This window comes from Branchiostoma belcheri, unplaced genomic scaffold (assembly GCF_001625305.1).
Source record: "Branchiostoma belcheri isolate BF01 breed outbred unplaced genomic scaffold, Haploidv18h27 scaffold6, whole genome shotgun sequence".
NCBI classification, from domain to species: domain Eukaryota; kingdom Metazoa; phylum Chordata; class Leptocardii; order Amphioxiformes; family Branchiostomatidae; genus Branchiostoma; species Branchiostoma belcheri.
The window spans coordinates 5,273,547-5,292,794 of NW_017804242.1; the positions used below are offsets into that span (position 1 = coordinate 5,273,547).

The 19,248-nt window shown below is 41.6% G+C and overlaps 1 protein-coding gene across 1 annotated transcript; it reads right to left on the reverse strand.

Moving 5' to 3' along the window:
- Window positions 1-2,476: 2,476 nt before the first annotated feature.
- On the reverse strand, window positions 2,477-19,162 carry LOC109482615 (hamartin-like). Its single transcript, XM_019785416.1, has 17 exons — window positions 19,072-19,162; window positions 16,216-16,390; window positions 15,398-15,501; window positions 14,600-14,758; window positions 13,848-13,992; window positions 13,083-13,237; window positions 11,438-11,511; window positions 10,725-10,903; window positions 9,721-10,479; window positions 9,116-9,223; window positions 7,830-8,729; window positions 7,284-7,459; window positions 6,235-6,393; window positions 5,553-5,725; window positions 4,737-4,861; window positions 3,768-4,026; window positions 2,477-3,450 (listed from the first exon to the last, which is right to left on the reverse strand). The coding sequence occupies exons 2-17, from the start codon at window positions 16,322-16,324 to the stop codon at window positions 2,877-2,879; spliced, it is 4,158 nt and encodes a 1,385-aa protein (XP_019640975.1). The 5' UTR covers window positions 16,325-16,390; window positions 19,072-19,162; the 3' UTR covers window positions 2,477-2,876.
- Between the last annotated feature and the right edge of the window lie 86 nt (window positions 19,163-19,248).

Here is a 19,248-nt window from a genome sequence, read left to right on the forward strand (position 1 = left end):
ACACCCCGCCCAGGTATCAGCCCAGGTAGCACAGCAGGAGCAAAATCCACCTCCTCAAACATGTTCAAAAAGCTTTCTACTAGAAAGAGACTTTTTGCAGTCTTAATAGCAGAACAATTCTTCCCATGCACAGGAAAAATTCTTCCAGTAGAAATTTCTGAAGCTTTTGCAGAAACTGTTCAAAATGAATATTCATGAAAGTTATCATCATTCATACCTGTACATCATACTTGTCAATAATATGTAATCACTTATTGAAAATATTAGCTGAAAATGTGAAGGGTGTTTATTAATATGAAGTGATATGAAGTGAAGTGTAAACCATCATCAATCTGGAAGCATCAATTTGGAAGCATATTTTTGTTTCCCACTTTCTGTTTGGTGTTTAAAGTCTGAAGGTTCTCTATCATAAGGCCTAATCATCAGCCCAGCCTGTCCACAGACCGACAGGCCTGTTCAGGCCCGCGGGCTAACCATTGAGCCCAGACCTCTCATGAATTTATCACAAACTTGTTAATTACACAGGTGTGAAAATGTGAATTCTCATTAATTCAGTGGTTTTCATGGGGTGTTCATGAGGCTAATTGGATGCGGTCTGGATGCGGGCTGGCTAACTCAGGCCGCGGGCTAAAGTTTAGGACTGCCAGGCTAAGCTGCTGGGCATGACGGTGTGTGTTCTAGACCGCCAGGCTTGCAATTTTTAAAGTCAAATATCTTGATAAATTTGTACATTCTGACCATAAAAAAAGCAACCTTGTACTGAAGATAGCATGATCTTTCCAATGGCATGCAAAAGTTCACTGTACATCCAGGAATAACAAAGTTGAAAATCAGGGGTTTCAACATAGCTGTCTCAAAATTCGGAAAGTGACATTCCAAAATTGAGGTGACCAGTGTTTTATCATATGTATGTTTTTCCAAAGAGCATTTTTTTATGTCCAAGAACCAACAAATTAAATTGGTGCTGCCTTACAAGCATGTTGCTTTGTTTGGAGTCAGTTTCAAACTCCATCTGCAATGGCTATGACAAACAATATCCCAAATAATTGATAGTCTACTATTGATGTATTACAATTTGTTATGTCCTGATATAAGGCTATATACCACACATACAGACACAGGAAAGATTTCAAATGAAATGGACAAGTGAGGTTCTAAAATATTCCTGTACTTAGTGCTAGAAGTAAAGAAACATACATGTAGAGGAGTCCTGATCTCTGCTATATGAATAACAATGTCCTTTATGAAGCAAGTTTAAACTGTAATTTCCAACACAAGAAATTGGACCCAGATTTTTGACCCTACACTTTCAGTCTTTGTTATTTTGTATGAGGCCATGCTGACTTCGTCAGTGAGCATTGGATCATACTTTGTAGAAAGTCTGTGGTGCTTTGTATTTGTTGAAGGATAGTTGCAATGCGCTGATGTAGATAATTACTTTTAAATTAATACTTTGTGCAAAAATCTGGTTCCTTTTCAGACTTTTATAGTATTGCAACTATCCCTCAACAAAGACCATAGACTTTATGCAACCTACATGTATTCTGCCCACGTGTCATCTGCATAACGTGATGTCACAGAAGCTGTGGATTGCTCATTCCTTGACAAAGACTGGAGTTGTACATGATTGTACATTCAAAAATCTGTCCAATTTCCTGTATTGGAAATCACAGTTCAAAGTTGCTTTCTACCAACACAGAGAAACTTTCAAATTGTCCTTTTTTGTCAAGTTCTGTGCATTTTTTTTTCTTTCAGCTCCACTTTTCCCCAGGTCTTTGCATCCATTTCATGATTGAAATCAACATCAAACTTTGAATGTTCTTTCAGAAGTGTGAAAATGGCAGCTTAGTTCAACTCACTCCAATTGGTAACTGGATATTTTTATTTAGCATGGTATATTCAGTAGAAACTGGCCGACACAACATGAAAATACAATTATTATTATAGCAGCATATGGTGGAAGATAAAAGAAACCATTCTAATGTTCTCACATACAACAAAGGTATGTATCAGCAGAATAACACCAACTCAAAATCAGAAAAGTACTTTTTTTTTGTTCTGTCTGATTCAAAATCCATCTTCCAATCCATCAATTTGCAAAGCCTAATTTTTGTTCAAAAATTGCTGGACGTATTCATTTAGAGTCTTACTTGAACAAAGGTGACATAATTCATGATCATTAAAGTAACTGAGAGAAATATGTTAAAAATACATGACTGGAGTACTAAAGGATTCCATTTTTATGTTCATATTTTAAAGAACAATACAAGATATAGGCTCTCATAGAGAATAATCTATATACAATCCTTCTGAAAAAAGAAGGCTGGGAAAATAGAAAGAAAAGTTTAATACAAAAGAATTGGCATAAAGTTCATGAACAAAAGCATACTATAACTATCATTAGATTTTATATACAAGCCTTCCGGTGTGAAAGAAGGCTGTAGAAAGGAAAAGAATGGAAAGAAAAGCTTTTAATAGCAAAAAGAAAGTGAACATGAACAAAATCACACCATTAGAATTATAATTGAAAATAAATAAAAATGTTTTCAATTTTCTTCCTGTACACACATCGAAACTCTTGTTCTTCTCTGTTTTCTTTATACCGAAAAGTTTCAAACTAAAAGAAATATGCAATCCGTCTTCTCAAAACTAACAAGAAGATATCTTACAGAACAAGAACATCGCTTTCAAACACTTGACAGGCACTTTCACTTAGTATTCCATGCAATTGCTTACAAACCTTCTTTTTGAAATATTGCAACTTTTTCAAAATTGCTCAGTTTCCACACGTTTAGAAGCAATAGTGTCCTCTTTGCAATGCCAACTATGGTATCAAAAGTTATATGACTTTTAGTGTACCAGAATATTGACTTTAACTATGCATATCCGCTATCGTAGGTGTCCGTGAAGCCACGCGCCCCGCTTGATGACATGCTCGTGGTCTCGCTGTACAGACTCCCGTCTAAGTCTGCCATGGAGGCCAAACTCCTGTCTTCGCTCAGCGTAGAGCGACTCCCTATCGTGCTCGTTCTCCGGTGCCCATCCTCTAACTGCGCGCCCCGTGCCCCCTCCTCCGTCCACTCTCCTTTATGTTTCGCCAGTTCGCGAGAAACGTCCCGACCCTTCCCCTTGCCGTCCGTCTCTTCTTGTCCGCGTATGTCCTCCGCCTGTAATCGTTCCGAGCTCGTGAGTGACAAGCCGTCCTCGTCAAAAGCACTCTTCATTCGACTGCGTACGGGATTGTCCACGCCCGGTTCCCACCCGAAAGTCGTGTTTGGCGACGATCGCTGTCCGCTCGGTTCGTCTGGAGGCGGCTGTAACCGTTTGACGCTGTCTATGGAACTCTGTGATTCGCTACTCTCTGTGCTACTGGCCACGTCGTGGGAAACCTGCCTCTCCATCTGGCCTCTGCCCGTGGAGATATTTTCACTGGAGAGTTTCTCTCGATTCCTGCAAAAACAAGCGATGACAGATATGATCAAAGTGAGCAATCCTCCATAGCCCAACAAACTACCGCTCTGTTTCTTCTTACTCAAACACATTCATATAAATGGTGACCAGCCTCTCCAACTCTGTCCTGCCACTTGCTACATAATGTAACTCAGTACCACCGGGTGTCTGCTACAGCACCAGTTACCATGGTGACAGCCCTCTGGTCCAGGTCATTGACCTTATGTGCTTGGGGAAGAAGAAGAGGAAGAAGAAACTGAGCAAAAACAAATTGAATATGTTTTCCTTCTACAAAGGTTAACTTAAAAATACGTTACCTGTGATGTCCCTTCCCCTCTAGTTTACTGTAGAGCTTGAGTATCTGATTCTCCATCTGTTGACAGATCCTCTTCAGAGAGTTGTACTTCTGTTCCATGGCCTGCAGCTGGCCGCGGGAGAGGCTCTTCACGCTCTCCAGCATCCGCTTCTGCTCCAGCCCGACCACCTCCCGGTTCCCCAGGCTCTCCTCCAGCTCTGAGATTCTCTTCTTCGCCATCTCTCGTTCTGTTCGTTCTGCGTGGAGTGTCTCTTTCAGTCCTATCACAGGAAGGGAAAGCAAACTTGTCAAAAACCACTCCCTTCAAAATTTTACCCTGGCTCTACACGGTAAACATAGCAGATGCAAAGTTAACCAAGATAAGAGCTAATAGAGATGGCGTTGAACAACCGAGTGGCTGGGCTAGCAGACAGGAGATTCAGAGGTTGCAGGTTTCATCCATGGAATTCCTGGCTAGACGTTGCGTCCTAGAGAAAGGCGGCTCTTTACACGACTTTCCTCACTCCACCCAGGCGTAAAATGAGAACCTCAATTTGATTGGAGTCAGGTAAAATATGAAGAATTTGGCAAATTTTTTTCATTCATGAGCAGAAAAACTGCATCCAACGACAGAATGACGAATGTTGGCTAGTACACTGCCTTTCGGTTTTTTATTTTTTTTATTTTCTATTTATGAAGATTTACCACATTTGTGGCAGGATTAACATAACAGGTGACTATCACCTCTATAAGATGTCAAACCTGAGACCAGACTGTAAGGTTTAAACCACTCACACAGGGAAGGTCCCCTACTCTTTTTGATAAGTGAGGTGGCTTCTTTAACATGCGTGGGGTGTAACTCCACTTGGCTTTAACTCCCCTTTAACTCCCCAAAAACTTGGCTTTAACTCCCCAAACACGGGACCTCCATTTAACGTCCTATCCGAGGGACGTATACATCCGAGGGATGTAGTTTCCTTCTACAGCTCACCTGCCAGTTCAGCCTTGGCAGCTGCCAGCTGTGCACTACAGTTGGCCTCCTTGTTGTTGGTGAACTTCATCAGGTCCAATCTGTCGTCGTACTTCTGCTGGAGTTCACCCATCAGCAACAGTTGTCTGTCAGAACACATCAACATTTAAAAAAAAAGTTTAAGTGGGTTAAAGGTCTTATTTATGAGCTTTTTTCGTTACATTGGGGCTAATGTACAAATGTGTGTCTTACATGTACATGACACCTCCTCGGCCTATGGTTTGGCCTTCAATTTGAGCTTCTTGTTAGTCTGCGGTTACACCATTCCACCCTCACTTCTTGTCCCGCTACTGTCCCATCAGACCATTTTGACCTCCAATTGACCTTCCTGTCAGTCTGTGGTTACACCATTCCTCCATCACTTCTTGTTCCATTGCTATCAAAGGAGACCATTTTGACCTCCAATAAGCTTCTATTCAACATTCCTGTCAGTCTGTGGTTACACCATTTCCCCTCTCACTTCTTGTTCCACTATTGTCACAGGAGACCATTTTGACCTCCAATTGACCTTCTATTCAACCTTCCTGTCAGTCTGTAGTTACACCATTCCACCCTCACTTCTTGTCCAGCTACTGTCCCATCAGACCATTTTGACCTCCAATTGACCTTCAATTTGACCTTCCTGTCAGTCTGTGAGTACGCCATTTCCACTCTCACTTCTTGTCCCTCTACTGTCAAAGGAGACCATTTTGACCTCCAACTTCATCTTCCTGTCAATCTGCAGACACACAAGCAAACAAACAGACAGATAGACAAACATGGCGGCAGAGCGCGTACCTGTTGAGTGCCTCCACCTGCTGTCGGAGGTCCTCGGTGTGAGCGACCTTGTCGGCCATGTCGCACAGCTCGCTCTCCATGGTGAAGAGACGGGCGCTCGACGTCTTCAGGTCCTTCTTCAGTCTGTCCATGTGTTCTTCTTTAGCTGCCATAGACTGTCTCAGGTCCTCAACCTGTTACCCAGGGAAACAAAGTGAATAGGTAAATCAGTAAAGCAATCTTACTGGTTGTTCATGATTCAAATTCCATGGAGTACATAATGCAGGTGGCCTTGTGCATGACAGAGCGTCTTTTTTTGGCACATTACAAAGCAATACCAATTTATGTTATAGAAAAATTGAAACAATTCAGCTACATGTACTAATTTCAGAAGACAGTTTCAAATGCTTGAGCTGGAAATCTTAACAAGTGTAGTTGTAAGTCACACATTTTAATCACAAGTATATCAGCAAACACAGCAACAGAAAAACCACCATGAGGTATAGAACCAGTCAATAATGTCCTGAAGAAGGTGACCAAAGAAACCCAAAACGTCTGCATGTGAAGAACACAGTCATCTAACAACTTGATGAAATTATTAATGGATAGAAGTATGAAGTAAAGTAATAACCACACCTGTATGGGTACTAGTACTAGATAACATCAAGTTCTTTACATCGCCCCAAGAACGGTTGTTTTTCACCTGTGCCTGTAGTCTGTCCTGTTCCTGCTGGTACTGCCTGGTGTTCAGCTGGAGTTCTGCGTCTTTCCTCTCCAGTCTCTCCAACAGGTCCTTCCTCTCCACCCACAGCTGCCTCAACTCTCCCTTCTGACTCACTATCTCCTTCTCCTGCAGTTGTAACTGGAACAGTGTGAGGGAAAGGATTATTACCTCCATGAAAAATAGAGGTATTGTTCTTCGTCTGTGTGTGTTTCCACATATTTCTGGTCAGCACAACTTAAGAAGGCCTGGATAAATTGTTTTCATGTGTGTTTACTAAGTCTTGACAAGATGAAGGTCAAGGTTAATTGTGGGCCTCCTGGTGGCTGACCTTTGTACTGCAGCAGAACTTCTGGGTTTTGTATCTTTTGTTCTGGACACACTGTCGTCTTGATATTTTGGTGGCAGAGCGCTTTTTATATCAGGAAACAGTTTTCTTGGTTTGGTCACCCTAGTACATTGTAGCTAGAGCTTGTTACTTCTGGGAAGGAAGTATTGGTTTGAGAGGTGCTGGTTTATTGGGGTTTGTACATGTGTGTATGTATCGCCAAATCTCCTTCTCCTGCAGTTGTAAATGCAACAGTGCAAAGGAAAAGATTACATGTATTACTTTTGAGACAGAAGTATTGTTCTGGGCGGCGCTGATTTGGGGTGGGTGGGTTTGTCTGTATCTCATCATGAGTTGGGAGGAATTCGAAATGAGTGGGCAAAGATTGGGTTTCAGTTGATTGACAGGCCTAGGATTGTGACCCGTTATATGTCCTGGGTGGCACAATGTAGGATGTGGTAAGAGGTTGCCAGTAATGTGTAATGTGTAATATTGGTATGAAATATAAACCATGGTGTAATGCCGGAGTAAGTCACGTCGTACATGTATAATCTTACGAGTAACAATCCATTCTATGATGTAAGTCAATCGTGTATTGCCCCATAATCATACAATACAGTTCCAGTACATTAACAAAAGCCCAAAACACCTCCTGGAAGTCTGTAATTTCTTGTGATGTACATGTACATGACAGTGTACACACCTGATCCTGCATGGCCACGTTCTGTTCCTCCATGGCGCGGGCCTTGAAGGTCTTCCCCAGCAGCCGTCTGTTCCGCTGGGCGTGGAGATCCCGCTTGTGCCGCTCAAACAGCAGCTGGTTATGGAGTAACAGCAGCTGGTCCTTCAGTATGGTCACCTCATCCGCCGGGGGGGCTCCTGTACATTTAAACGTTGTGTTAAGGGGGGCAGACCCTACTTTATTTCGGGTCTTAATCTATATCATTTTCAGTTCAAATGATATCTTACACAAGCTATCAGACATTATTGAAAAAAACGCATACCGGTAGTCACATTACATGGAGAAGCTCATTACATGGGGACCAGCCTCTCAAACTGCCCTGCAACTTGCTACATAATGTAACCCAACACCACAGCACCAGTTACCATGTCTGCTACAGCACCAGTTACCATGGTGACAGACATCTGGTCCAGGTTATTGACTGTTTTGTTTGGAGAAGAAACTTAGTAAAAATGATATTTTTTCCCTTCTCCAATGGTAAACATTGCAAAGGAAAAGTACATTTACCTCCAAAGTGTGTCCAGTTGATGGAATCCATGTTGACTAGTGGAATTCTGCTGAGTTCTTTGGAGTGTACGTCCCCTCCCAGCTCAATGTGTCTATCTAACACTTCTAAGGGAGAAACCTTACTAAACATGGACATCACACTGTCCCTCTGGGAGGGGAGGGAACCCTTCTCCTCCCCGTCAGGGAGAATGGCACATTCTCCGGGTCTCATACCAGGTAGAAACTGTAGAGCCAGGGGTATTAAGTGCTCGTACGGCTCCATGAAAGTCTGCGTGACGGAATCGCGTACTTTCTGTGGCGTGCTCGTGTCCATTCTCGCCTCCTCTTCCTGAATGGGCGTGAAGCCTTTCTCTTTCTCCTCTAGCCCTTCAATGCTATCTTGAAGTCTTTGCTGAACTTCTTCTTGAACTTTAAGTTCTGTCTGCTCGCAACTTTTTCCCTCGGAGTAGTTTACTACTTCGCATTTTTCTACATCTTCAGGCACCGAGTCTGTAACAACATCGTCTGAGATGTCCGTGGAAGAATTGTCCGTCAGGCTACCGTTGGATCCGTCTAGCGGGGGGATCTTTAATTTGGAAAGTTTGGCGGGCTTCTTGAAAGCGCTTGGCACGTTTGGACTAACGATTGCTGAATCGGAGGGCACGAATTTGTCGCCTCGCGTGAGGGGAGGGTACGACTTGTATCTCACCCTGGGGAGCTCGGACGGGTTCACTACGGTGTCGGAGTTCACGTGGCCGCGGATTTGCTTCACGCGCGCCATGAAGGTGGCGGCGGACTTGGCAGTGTCGTAGGAGAGCAGGTTGGAGTCTGATTGGTTGGTTTGAAACTGGTCGGACACCTCTGGTTGGCTGTCCTGGTCGGGGGTGACCAATCCTTCCCCCTGTGGGTACCTGGCGGCTCCTGAGGGTCAAAGGTTACAGGAGGTATGTCAGCAAGGTTCAAAGTTCAAAGGTTAGTAGTATGGACCAATTAAAATGACAGAACCAAATGCTATATATAAGCAGTGGTCTTAAAAAATGATTTCTGAGATATTAGCTATAATCTTTTTTCTTTTAAAAGCATGCTTTTGCAAAGCAATCATTTACAAAACTCTGCAAAAATGGAAATTTATAAAATAAAAGAATCAGAAGTTTCCTTTGGTATTTTGCAAAAAAGAGCTAACATAGCCACTCACTCATTCTTCCTAGTCCCAAATGTAGGAATGAAATAGGTAAGTTCAACCCCCTTTCAGAAAGGCTTTACTACTAAGATATTGCACCAGTAACATTCACTAGACCAGACGTTACCTGTGAGATTGGCAGTTGTATTGTGGAACTCGTCCTCTGGAGTTCTAGCTGCACCTTGGCTGGACCGGCCCTGGTCTGTGATCTCACTCACCTCCAAATTAGCAGCATCTACAAATACAAAATAACAAGTCAGAGATTTCAAACTTGGGAATTGAAATTATATTATATTATATATAATACTAGTTTGTGTTAATAAATTGCATTATTACTCATACTAATCTATGATGAAATTCCTCTACTACACCATGGTGTATGTTTCATACGACATCCTTGAATCCACAGCGTACTGGGTCAAAACCCTGTCAATCAAATGGAAATTAAACAAATCTCCGCCCACTCATTTTTGAACCCAAACATACAAACTGAGCATAACATAGCACCACCCAAAACAATACTTCTGTCTGGAAGTTGAAGCTTAAATTTGTTAGAATGCCCAATTTCTATTCCCCGGGCATAAGAAACAATAATTGCACTAATCCAAAAGTTTTTGTTACTTTACCAGTGCCATAAAATGACTGTTAACTGTACAGCATCAAAAAGCTTAATACACATGTACAGTGAGCATCTTACTTCAAGAAAACATCTCTATAAAGAGCAATCCTTACCATCTAAATCTTTGTCTACATCCAGACCTGTGGAAGACAGCGGCCCCACTACTTCCAGGGATGACCCGTGTTCCGACAGTTTCTCCACAACTTGGCTCAGGTTCTCGGGGGTCAAGATGTCTTTAGAGTTCTTCCCCTCCTCCTCCCTGTCCTGGGAGTGGAACGTCCCGGCACACTGCTGACTCTCTGTTAGGTCCAGTCCACTTTTGGGAACTTTGGGGGGGAAGGAAGGAGCGTCCTGTTCTGATAGCGCTTCTGCGGTAAGCGGGGCACTTTGACTTTTATCCGGTACGCCGGTACCCCCGGAGTCTTCTCTTGACAACGGCGAAACCGGCGTAGAATTACTGAAGGACAGTTCGGGTGTTTGACCTTGGGGTGAGCTAAAAAATCGCTGAAATATCTGAGTTCGCGACCTTGGAGACATGGGCGGTTTAGACAGGAGATTTTCTCTGCTGGTCTTTTTGGGTGTGGACCCGTGTCCCGGCACCTCACCCCCTCCTATGGTTGGGGGGGACTCGGAGGGGGTAGCCAGGGGGGTGGGAGTGTTGGCGGCAGAAGACAGCGCAAAACTGTGGTGTAAAGCGGAGGACGAGGTCAACTCAAGATGGCTGCTGGCCGGGGACATACCATGTGAGTGTGGAGGGGTGGATAGCCCGCAGATGTTGGAGGGGCTCCAAAACGGAGGAGAGTCTTCCACCAGACTTGGCTTCTGGGAGGGAGCCTTCTCCTTCTTGTGGCTCTCATCTGCAAGACTGGCTTCTGTAAAACAGACAGAGACAGAAACAACAGTGATTACACTGTGAGGACACAGCTACAAATTGACAGCCCAACACCAGTTACCATGGTGACAGACTTTTGGATCAGGTCATTGACCTCATTGGTTTGGAGAAGAAGAAGAGGAAACAGAGCAAAAACAATGTTTTCCTTCAGTAAACATAATTTTCCTGAGCCTAATGCATTGTATCGAGACATTGAGTATAGTATAAGCACTTGGACACACTAACCTGCACTAGGCATGGGTGAGAAGGAGTAGTTGAGAGAAGTGTTGAGTTGTGAGGGTTCCCTGGAGATGAGACCTGAGGGTGGGAGGGGGGCGGCCACCCAGTCCCGCCCTGACTCCAGCGGGTCCAGACACACTTTGGCACATTCTATCACAATGTCATGGGTCTCCATCTTTCTCCATCTGTAAACAAGACAAAATTCTTATCATTCATCTCTATCAAGTTTCTTGGCTCATTCTGTAATTTTGCTTTATGTTCTTGGCAGTCTTAGAAAAAAGGAGGTGTTCACAGAACTACATGTATATTCACAGTGGCGGTAAATTATTCATTAACGTTTACTTAAAGTTGATAATATTAAGTTCACAGTACAGAAATGACCACAAAAACCGTCAACATAAAAGTGCCAAGAAGAAATCAGGAATTACTGTATACTTTAGTATTAATATCTATATGGTGGCATCAAATGGTAAAGTTGCTTGGTAGGAGACACAAGATTGAGAAGTCGCAGGTTTGTTCCCAAGTTCGACTCTATGCCCTTGGGAAAGGCACTTAACCTGACTTTCTTCACTCCACCCAGGTGTAAAATGGGTACTTGACTTCAGTTGGAGAGGTAAAAGATTGGGCTCCACCTTCCAATACCATGCCTAGACACAGTGGATCTACAACTCACTGCCACTATAGCCTGTCACTACCTTTACAAATCCAAGTCATCTCACCTGTTAGTTTTGGTTTCTTCTTCAGATGAAGAAATGATGAGGAGAGGGTGCATCCTTACTCTCTCCAACATGGGCTGCAGACGAAAAAAATCCACACTCATACTGGGAATGTACAATCTTTTTATAATAAAACAACATTTTCTAATACAATATCTACTGTTAGTTTGTGTACATGTAGCCCAGTAGTTAACAAACTCCCTTCCTAGACCAAGCAGTTGGGAGTTCAAATCCCGACTGTTGTCGCTCACCCGTCCTTAGGACAGCACGTTAAGCTAGCCATGGCTTACTGTTCACTGTACTTGTTGAAAAGAGCTAGGGGGATTTCCCTGGTACAATGAACTTGTAAATACTGTACATAGCGTCTGTTTTCTCTATCACAACCATTGGAAGAATAGCTCTTCAGTGAGCTAAACTGGTTTAAGATCACTTGCACTGTTAGGCCACACAAATTTAATTTGTTGGTTCTCGGATTCGCCTCTTCATTTTTTTCTGATTTGCAAAAAAAAAAACGATTCTGGTTCTGAATTAACTCAAAAATGCTCATATTTTGCCCCCAACAGTTCAGGAAAGTCCTTTTCTTCCTGTATATTACTGTAACAGTTTTTCCATCTATCAATGCAGTAGTTTGATTAAAAGTTCAAAATTCATTGTTTAACTAGAAAGGCCAATATTTGCTTTGGAGCAAATACAGCGATGGGTTCACCACATTTTACGACATGGCAGGGAAAGAATGAGAAACACAAGGGAAAACAATGATTTACATTGATATAACTATAATATGAACTAACATACGACTAAAACAACAGTTGGATAGCTATTCCCTACTTTATTGGTTAGGAATTTTAATTGCATAATGCAAACTGTTGATTTTCAAAATAAAAATAACGTTCATGCCCCGCATTCCAATGCTGGAGCAGGAAAGCTTGAAATACCTACCAAAACACTTGAATACAGACATACTGTCAGTATGGAAATGCCCTGTGCAGGTGTTAATCAAGTTAAATCCCAACAGCCAATCAGCAAGAAATGCTCTGTGCAGGTGGAAATGCACTGTGCAGTTGTTAATCAAGTTAAATCCCAACAGCCAACCAGCAAGAAGAATAGAGGAAAGCTGCATGCCTATTGGTTGATGCCATGCATTCCATTGTGATGACTCATACCCAAACGTGGTAAACATGAGTAATACATTTGCTATAACACAGCCAAAAAACTCAAATAAAACCATTCTAAAAGCCTGTATCACAAAAATTTAAAAAACGCCTAGGGGTATTTGCCCACTGTACCTCCATACCAAATTTCAGGACCTTAGGCCCTAAAATGAAGAAGCTGAATCCATTTAAAAAATGGCAGGAGAAGAAGAAGAAGGAGGAGAAGAAGAAGAAGAAACACCAGAAAAAGCAATATGGTTTCACCACACCACTTCGTGGTGTGGTGAACCCATAAATATCAACCCAGCCCTTTGTGTTGACTTCATGGCTCCTATTGTAGCATTTGGGCTATAATAGGTTGCCTAGACCTGATTTTGTCTTCTTTTTTTTTTCCCCCTGTCGCTTCATATTTTTTCTGAAAAAATCCGAGAACCAACAAATTAAATTGTTGTGGCCTTAATTGAAAAGCAAATTGAGAAGATGAGTACTTTTCCTACCTTGATGGAGTCTTCAAACACCTCCATGTGGTCCCTGGTGCTGTAGTAGGCTCGTAGGTAAGCCAGGAAGTTACAGGGGTACATACTGTACAGGCGGTGGAACAGGGCGTACACTGCTATGTGCAGGTGGAGGAGGTACACATCGGGGATAGGACCTGGGGATAGACAAAGAGATCTCTTTTTTTGTTTGTTCTTTTGACAGACTGGCTTTAGCTGAGCTATAGTAACTTTAGTTTCCATTTCTAGCCAGCCTGAATTTGTTTGTCATTTTAATTTATATTAGAGAATACAACACGGGTATTCCGTATCGCCCGAGGTACCAGCCCGACCGCGTGTCGGATCGCCTGATGGCCGAAGGGAGATCCAATCCGCGGGAGGGCCGGGACCGAGGATGATGCGGAATACACCGTGTTGTATTTTATTTATGTCATACCCACCCAAGAAAACATGCCTTTCAATGCAAAATGAGCGAAAATTTTTTGTCTCTAAACCAAAAAAATGTAACAACATCAAGTTAAGTCCAATGTCCGAATTTTGTATTCAAATTTTCGAAAGCGGTCCATACAGTTAGGACAAAACGCGTTTGAATCGTTCTATGGAACATACGGCCCAGGCAGTACGCATAAAGAAGCCCCGGGCCACACCGTAAAGTATAGATACATACACATGTATATATACTGATAAGTATATACACCGTATGGTATACATATCAACATTGAATACAAGTATAAAACAAAAGGATAGGAGGGATAAAAAGGTCCATACCAGGTTTGTTTGTGTTCCATGCAGCCAGCCTACTGAAGACCTCGAATATACTGCTGAGGTAAGGAGCGATGAGTGTGGGTACCATGGGCAGGAGGGTGGTGATGATCAGCACTCCACTCATCACGTTAGGGATGTCTGTCTCACGCTGGAGAGCAAGGAATCACACATTTCAGACTTCAGAGAAGTGTTTTGCATTTTTTGATTGCATTGGAACAGTATTGAAAAATTATGATTGTGCGAAAATTAACCGATTCAATCTTACTATTCATAGAATGTAATTGTATGACGTTATTTACTATGGACAGTATTGCACCATGATGACACACTGACAGTACACAGTTGTGTCAAAATAATACCATATCCTATCACCCAGGGCATGCTGGATCACAACCCTGTCAATCAACTGAGCCCCAAGCTCTGCCCACTCACTTCTCATCTTTGCTGTTGAGCATACATACATGTACTAATTCCCCCTAAACCAGCACCTCCCAAAGCAATACTTCCATCCCAGAAGTAAAAACATTTTGCATAAGTTCTATTTCTATGTACTTGTATAAATTGCTTATTAATAAGTGACAGGATTTGTCCTACAGACAGCAAAAATTGATAAGCTCAAACTACACTGAAAATTATGTATCCATGAATAATTATACAGAAATACATGAAGTTTCCCTGAGATCTAGATTACCTACAACACATCTGAAACTGAAAGCTGAATTCCAAAAGCTGTTTCCAGTTTGCCCTTGACTGACCTTGAGAAGTTTGAGGAGAGTCGCCATGATGGAGTGCTGGGTGATTTTGTACAGCCATGACGGGTGTTTCCTCACCACGTGTCCCAGCAGCGTCAGGGCAGCCAGTCGACTGGCCTGGCAGCCACGCGCCACGTACTCATGTAACTTGGTCAGCAAATGCTACACGGGAGAAGAACAGAAATTGGAGATTTAAGACTTATGGAAAGTAATTTGGGATTTTCATGACCCCATTTCCTGTGTCATTCTGCCTGTCAATCTTTTGAAAAACATACAAGTGAATAGAAGAACAATCAATCATGATCGATAGATTAGAACAGAAATACCAGTAAGGGATTTCAGACTTCCGGGAAGAATTTTGGCCATGGGGTTTAATGACCCTCAAGTTCACCCCATTTCCTGTGTATGACATTTTGACCTGTCAGTCTGCCTGTCAATCTTTTCCCACTCACATGCTGTCAACCTACACGATTGAAACTAGAAAAACAGAAATTAAGAGATTTCAGACTTCCAGGAAATACAAATTATGTATTTTGGGGTTTTCATGACCTTCAAGTTCACCCCATTTCCTGTGTCTGACCTTTTGACCTCCTGTCATTCTACCTGTCAATCTTCTCCCATCCACATGCCTGTCTGTAACCAAAACTCTCGCAAGATTACATTTTGAAGTGATTGGTCAATTATTATCCTGATGAAGGCGACAGTGGTCGCTGAAAATTTGGTTTCTGTTTAACCTGTGTGTTGGAATAAAGTTCAACATTTTACTATAAAACAAATTGCCTTTTGTACTGTGTGTCTCACCTTATCATGAGGCTCCCTGATGCCCACTAACACCTCCAGGGCTGGCTGGTTGTTGGTGGCCACATAAAACTCCACGAGGCAGTTTAACAACCAGGGTTCACGGGCTACGGAGAGAGTCAGCCAGAAAAACACATCAAAGTTGATTCACAAAGATTCAGTACAATCTTTTTTTTTCACAATTATATTTATTAGGCAACAAGCACAGTTGCTACTCAAAAACTAAGTACAATACAATACAATCTATTGTTACATACATAATGTACTTGTTTTTCTGTATCTGTAAAAATCTGTAATGTTGCTTGCAATGTTTTGAACTGTGTTATGTAATGATGGAGAAATACCCGATGGAATTACATCCTAGAATGGACTCTTACTGAGATCATGGACTCTTAAATTATGGTTATGTTTCATACCATGATTACACATATCTAACAGCCCAGAGCATACTGGGTCCCAACCTTGTCAATCAACTGAAACTCACTCTTGGCCCACTCACTTGCAATTCAACTCACTACTGCTGAGGACAAAATACATACAAACTCCTCCAAAACCAGTGCGGCCCAAAACAATTCTTCTTTCCCAGAATCAACAATGGAAAAACATAATTTCATGGTAAGACTAACTGCCTGGTTGGGCTGATCACATGACCTTTTCAAGATGGCGGCACACGTGGTTCAGCAATAAAACAAAACAAATTTGTCAAGGCAAACATTAAAATACTGATAATCTTAGTAAGCTGGGATACAGGGAAATGCAATTCACATACTTTGTTCCAAATCTAATTATATGATCATAAACATGTGGAATTGTGAACTAACCAGTGTTGAGGTTTTCGTGGATGAGGGCCTTGATTTCGTCCACTACATGGAGGTCAGGTGACGACAGCAGGCTAAAGAGCTCACTGGCGTCCACTTGTTTCTCTGCCATGGTCACGTTTGGATGTTATCTCACACAGGTGATCAGGGTTTGGCCCATCTTTGGATGCAAATATCCCTGAAAAAAATATTAAAATTGGAATCAACAACTTGTGTGAAGACCTTGTACTTATCTGTAGCATTTCTTTCATAAGGCCACACCAATTTAATTTGTCGTTTCTCGGATTTGCCCTGTCCATTTTTTTCTGATTGCAAAAAAAAAACATTTTAGGTTCTGAATCTAAGGGGTTAGGTTCTGACATATTTTGGCCCCAAGGGTTGAAGAAAGTCCTTTTCTTCCTAGTTGTTAAAGTTTTTCAATGTAACAATGCAACTTCATTTCATTAAAAGTTCGAAATCTATTGTTTTCATTATAAACAAAGCTCAAAATTATTTTTTTTCTGCATGCATACCTTCAATGTTGCAGGTAACATTGAAAATTGCCTGCACCAGACAAGTTTTACCTGCACCACTCAGAATTTAGAAAGTATGGATCATACTAAAGTAAACACTGTTAAAAAGTATTGCGATAGACTTACAAATAGAACTTTAGGTCAATGTTCGGATGTTGAACTGTATCTTTTAGTACACGTGGATAGAGGCAGGCACCAGTAGTGGTGCAAAAGCCAAAGGTTTAGTTTACTTACATAAAAGGCAAAGGCAAACATATATCATGTGCAGATGACAATGTCTAACTGAATACCAGCACGTCTCAGCCACGGTCTGACCCACTAAATACAGCAATGTTAAAAAATCAGTGACAAAAAAAATTTGAATCACCTACTCAGTACAAGTGAAAAAAACAATTTTTTTTGTCTTTTGATATTTTTGACAGGTAATTACATATCAATAAAGTAATTTAAAAGATCCAAACAGAAGGCTACGCCATAGAATCATAAACACATCATGAGACAGACACGTGTATTGTGTTATCGTGTACAAATATGCCTTTGCCCCGATAACCTTTCAATGTAAATAGAACGTGTTTGTCCTACAGGTCATGGCATAGAAAAGGCTTAAGGTCACAGCAATGACAACAACAAGTTGTAAATACTCTCTGTCAAACCTGTTTAAGTGATCACCTCTGCATATAAAGGACCTGTCACCAGCTATCTACAGTGACCACTTATCGATCAGGGGACTAGTCTAGAATGTAGTAGAAGAAAATGGTCAAATAGCAGTGTTAGCTCTACCTGCAATCTGCATTTCGAAGACAATTTCAATATTGCTTAAGAAAAATGAAGCAACCTGCAATTTTGCAGATAGAAAAATCTGGCTAGAGATTCGATGGTGTCAGCATAATATTGTTCAAGAGCTTTTGTGTTTGCTACTAACTTGTAAACTAAATTGTTTACTAACTAACTTGTAAACTAAACTACTATTAGTATTACTAATAGTAATACTAGTAATTTTTCATGTATCTTTCAATTTGCATTGCAATTTTGTTTATGCCACATTAGGGCTGGGTACCGGTTTAGCTGGACCTGTTTGGACCTGAACAACATTCAAGAACCGAGTCCAAAAAACCTAAACGCAAAAACCTGATCATCGGACCTGATGTACATTTCTGTTAATTTTAGTACATTTTGGTAGATTGTACAGACATCTTTAGGTAATCTGGTCATGGCAAGTGAAAAAAATAACCATGAATCAAACTAGATTAGCCTAAATCCATGTTTGTCTCTTCTGTAACAGTGGGTTCCATTTTAGGTCGACAAAAAAGTTCACGGACCATGAGGTTTGTGGTAGTACTGAGCGATAGATATCATCAAGGCATACACGTACTCAGTTAAATTGCTCCTACTACTGTACTTCAGTAATCAGGTCCAGGTTCAGGTCCGGACCTGGACCTGATCCTCTGAACCTGATCCGGACCTGGACCTGAATTTTCTGAACCGGTACCCAGCCCTATGCCACATGATTATCTACAGACTTTTTTACACTGTGTATTTGCAAAAAATATTTCCAAATTGCAGACATTCTGCAGAACACTGAAAAAAAGTATTTCTAATTCTACCATAGCCAAGTGGTCACTATAGGACACTTGGGCCGTAAGTGGCCACAATGACAATGGCCAGGTGGTCCAGATGTAAAGGTGGTCACTAGTACAGGATTAAAAGTATCAAACAATGAGTACATCGAGTGTATCATAAACCCCCCTGATGTGAAATGGTTTGCCCCTACAGTTGGCCTTGACTCCAAGGCTTTAGGGTGGTCAACAAATATGAAGCTCTGGTGCCAAGCTGGCATTGGGCTTGCTGCATTCCTCAGCACACATGTGATAACTCTATATCATAACTGTCAGGCTATAATTCTGTCTCCTGGCAAGATATGGTCAATTTCAATTATATATAATTACTAGTACATTATTTTGGATGATGAAATCTTTCTCAAGAATATAAAAATTATCCCACTGCAGTGAATGTCCAGCAAAAAAAGGGTAAATTTCAGAAAAAATATCCCATATATCCCACAACTGAAAAATTACGATTCTCAAGTTGCAAGAATCTGTTTGGATGAATTATTCACAGCGTTTACAAATTATCATACGGGAGGGGGAGGGGACAAAATTAATGTATGGAACATGTCCAGCATGCAAGAACATGACCACAGTAAGGACACGTACGCATCCCAAAAATTAATATTCCAGGCCTCGGGAGACTACGAAATGATACATTGGGCACCCAAAATTCTTAGAAGCCACTGAGAAGTGTTGAAACGTCTTAAAACGACTTCTAAGACGAGAGAACGGTCGCAAACCTGTTAGTCCTAGCTGAAGTCCAGACTTCGTCCGCCATGATGGTTGCTGCACTACTCACGTGCTTTTTATCCTTCCACGGGGAACTGCTTTCTTGTCTGCTCGCGTTTGACTTCAGAACGTTTTAAATCATATATTTTACACATTTTACAAATAATAGATATTATGCTAATCATAAT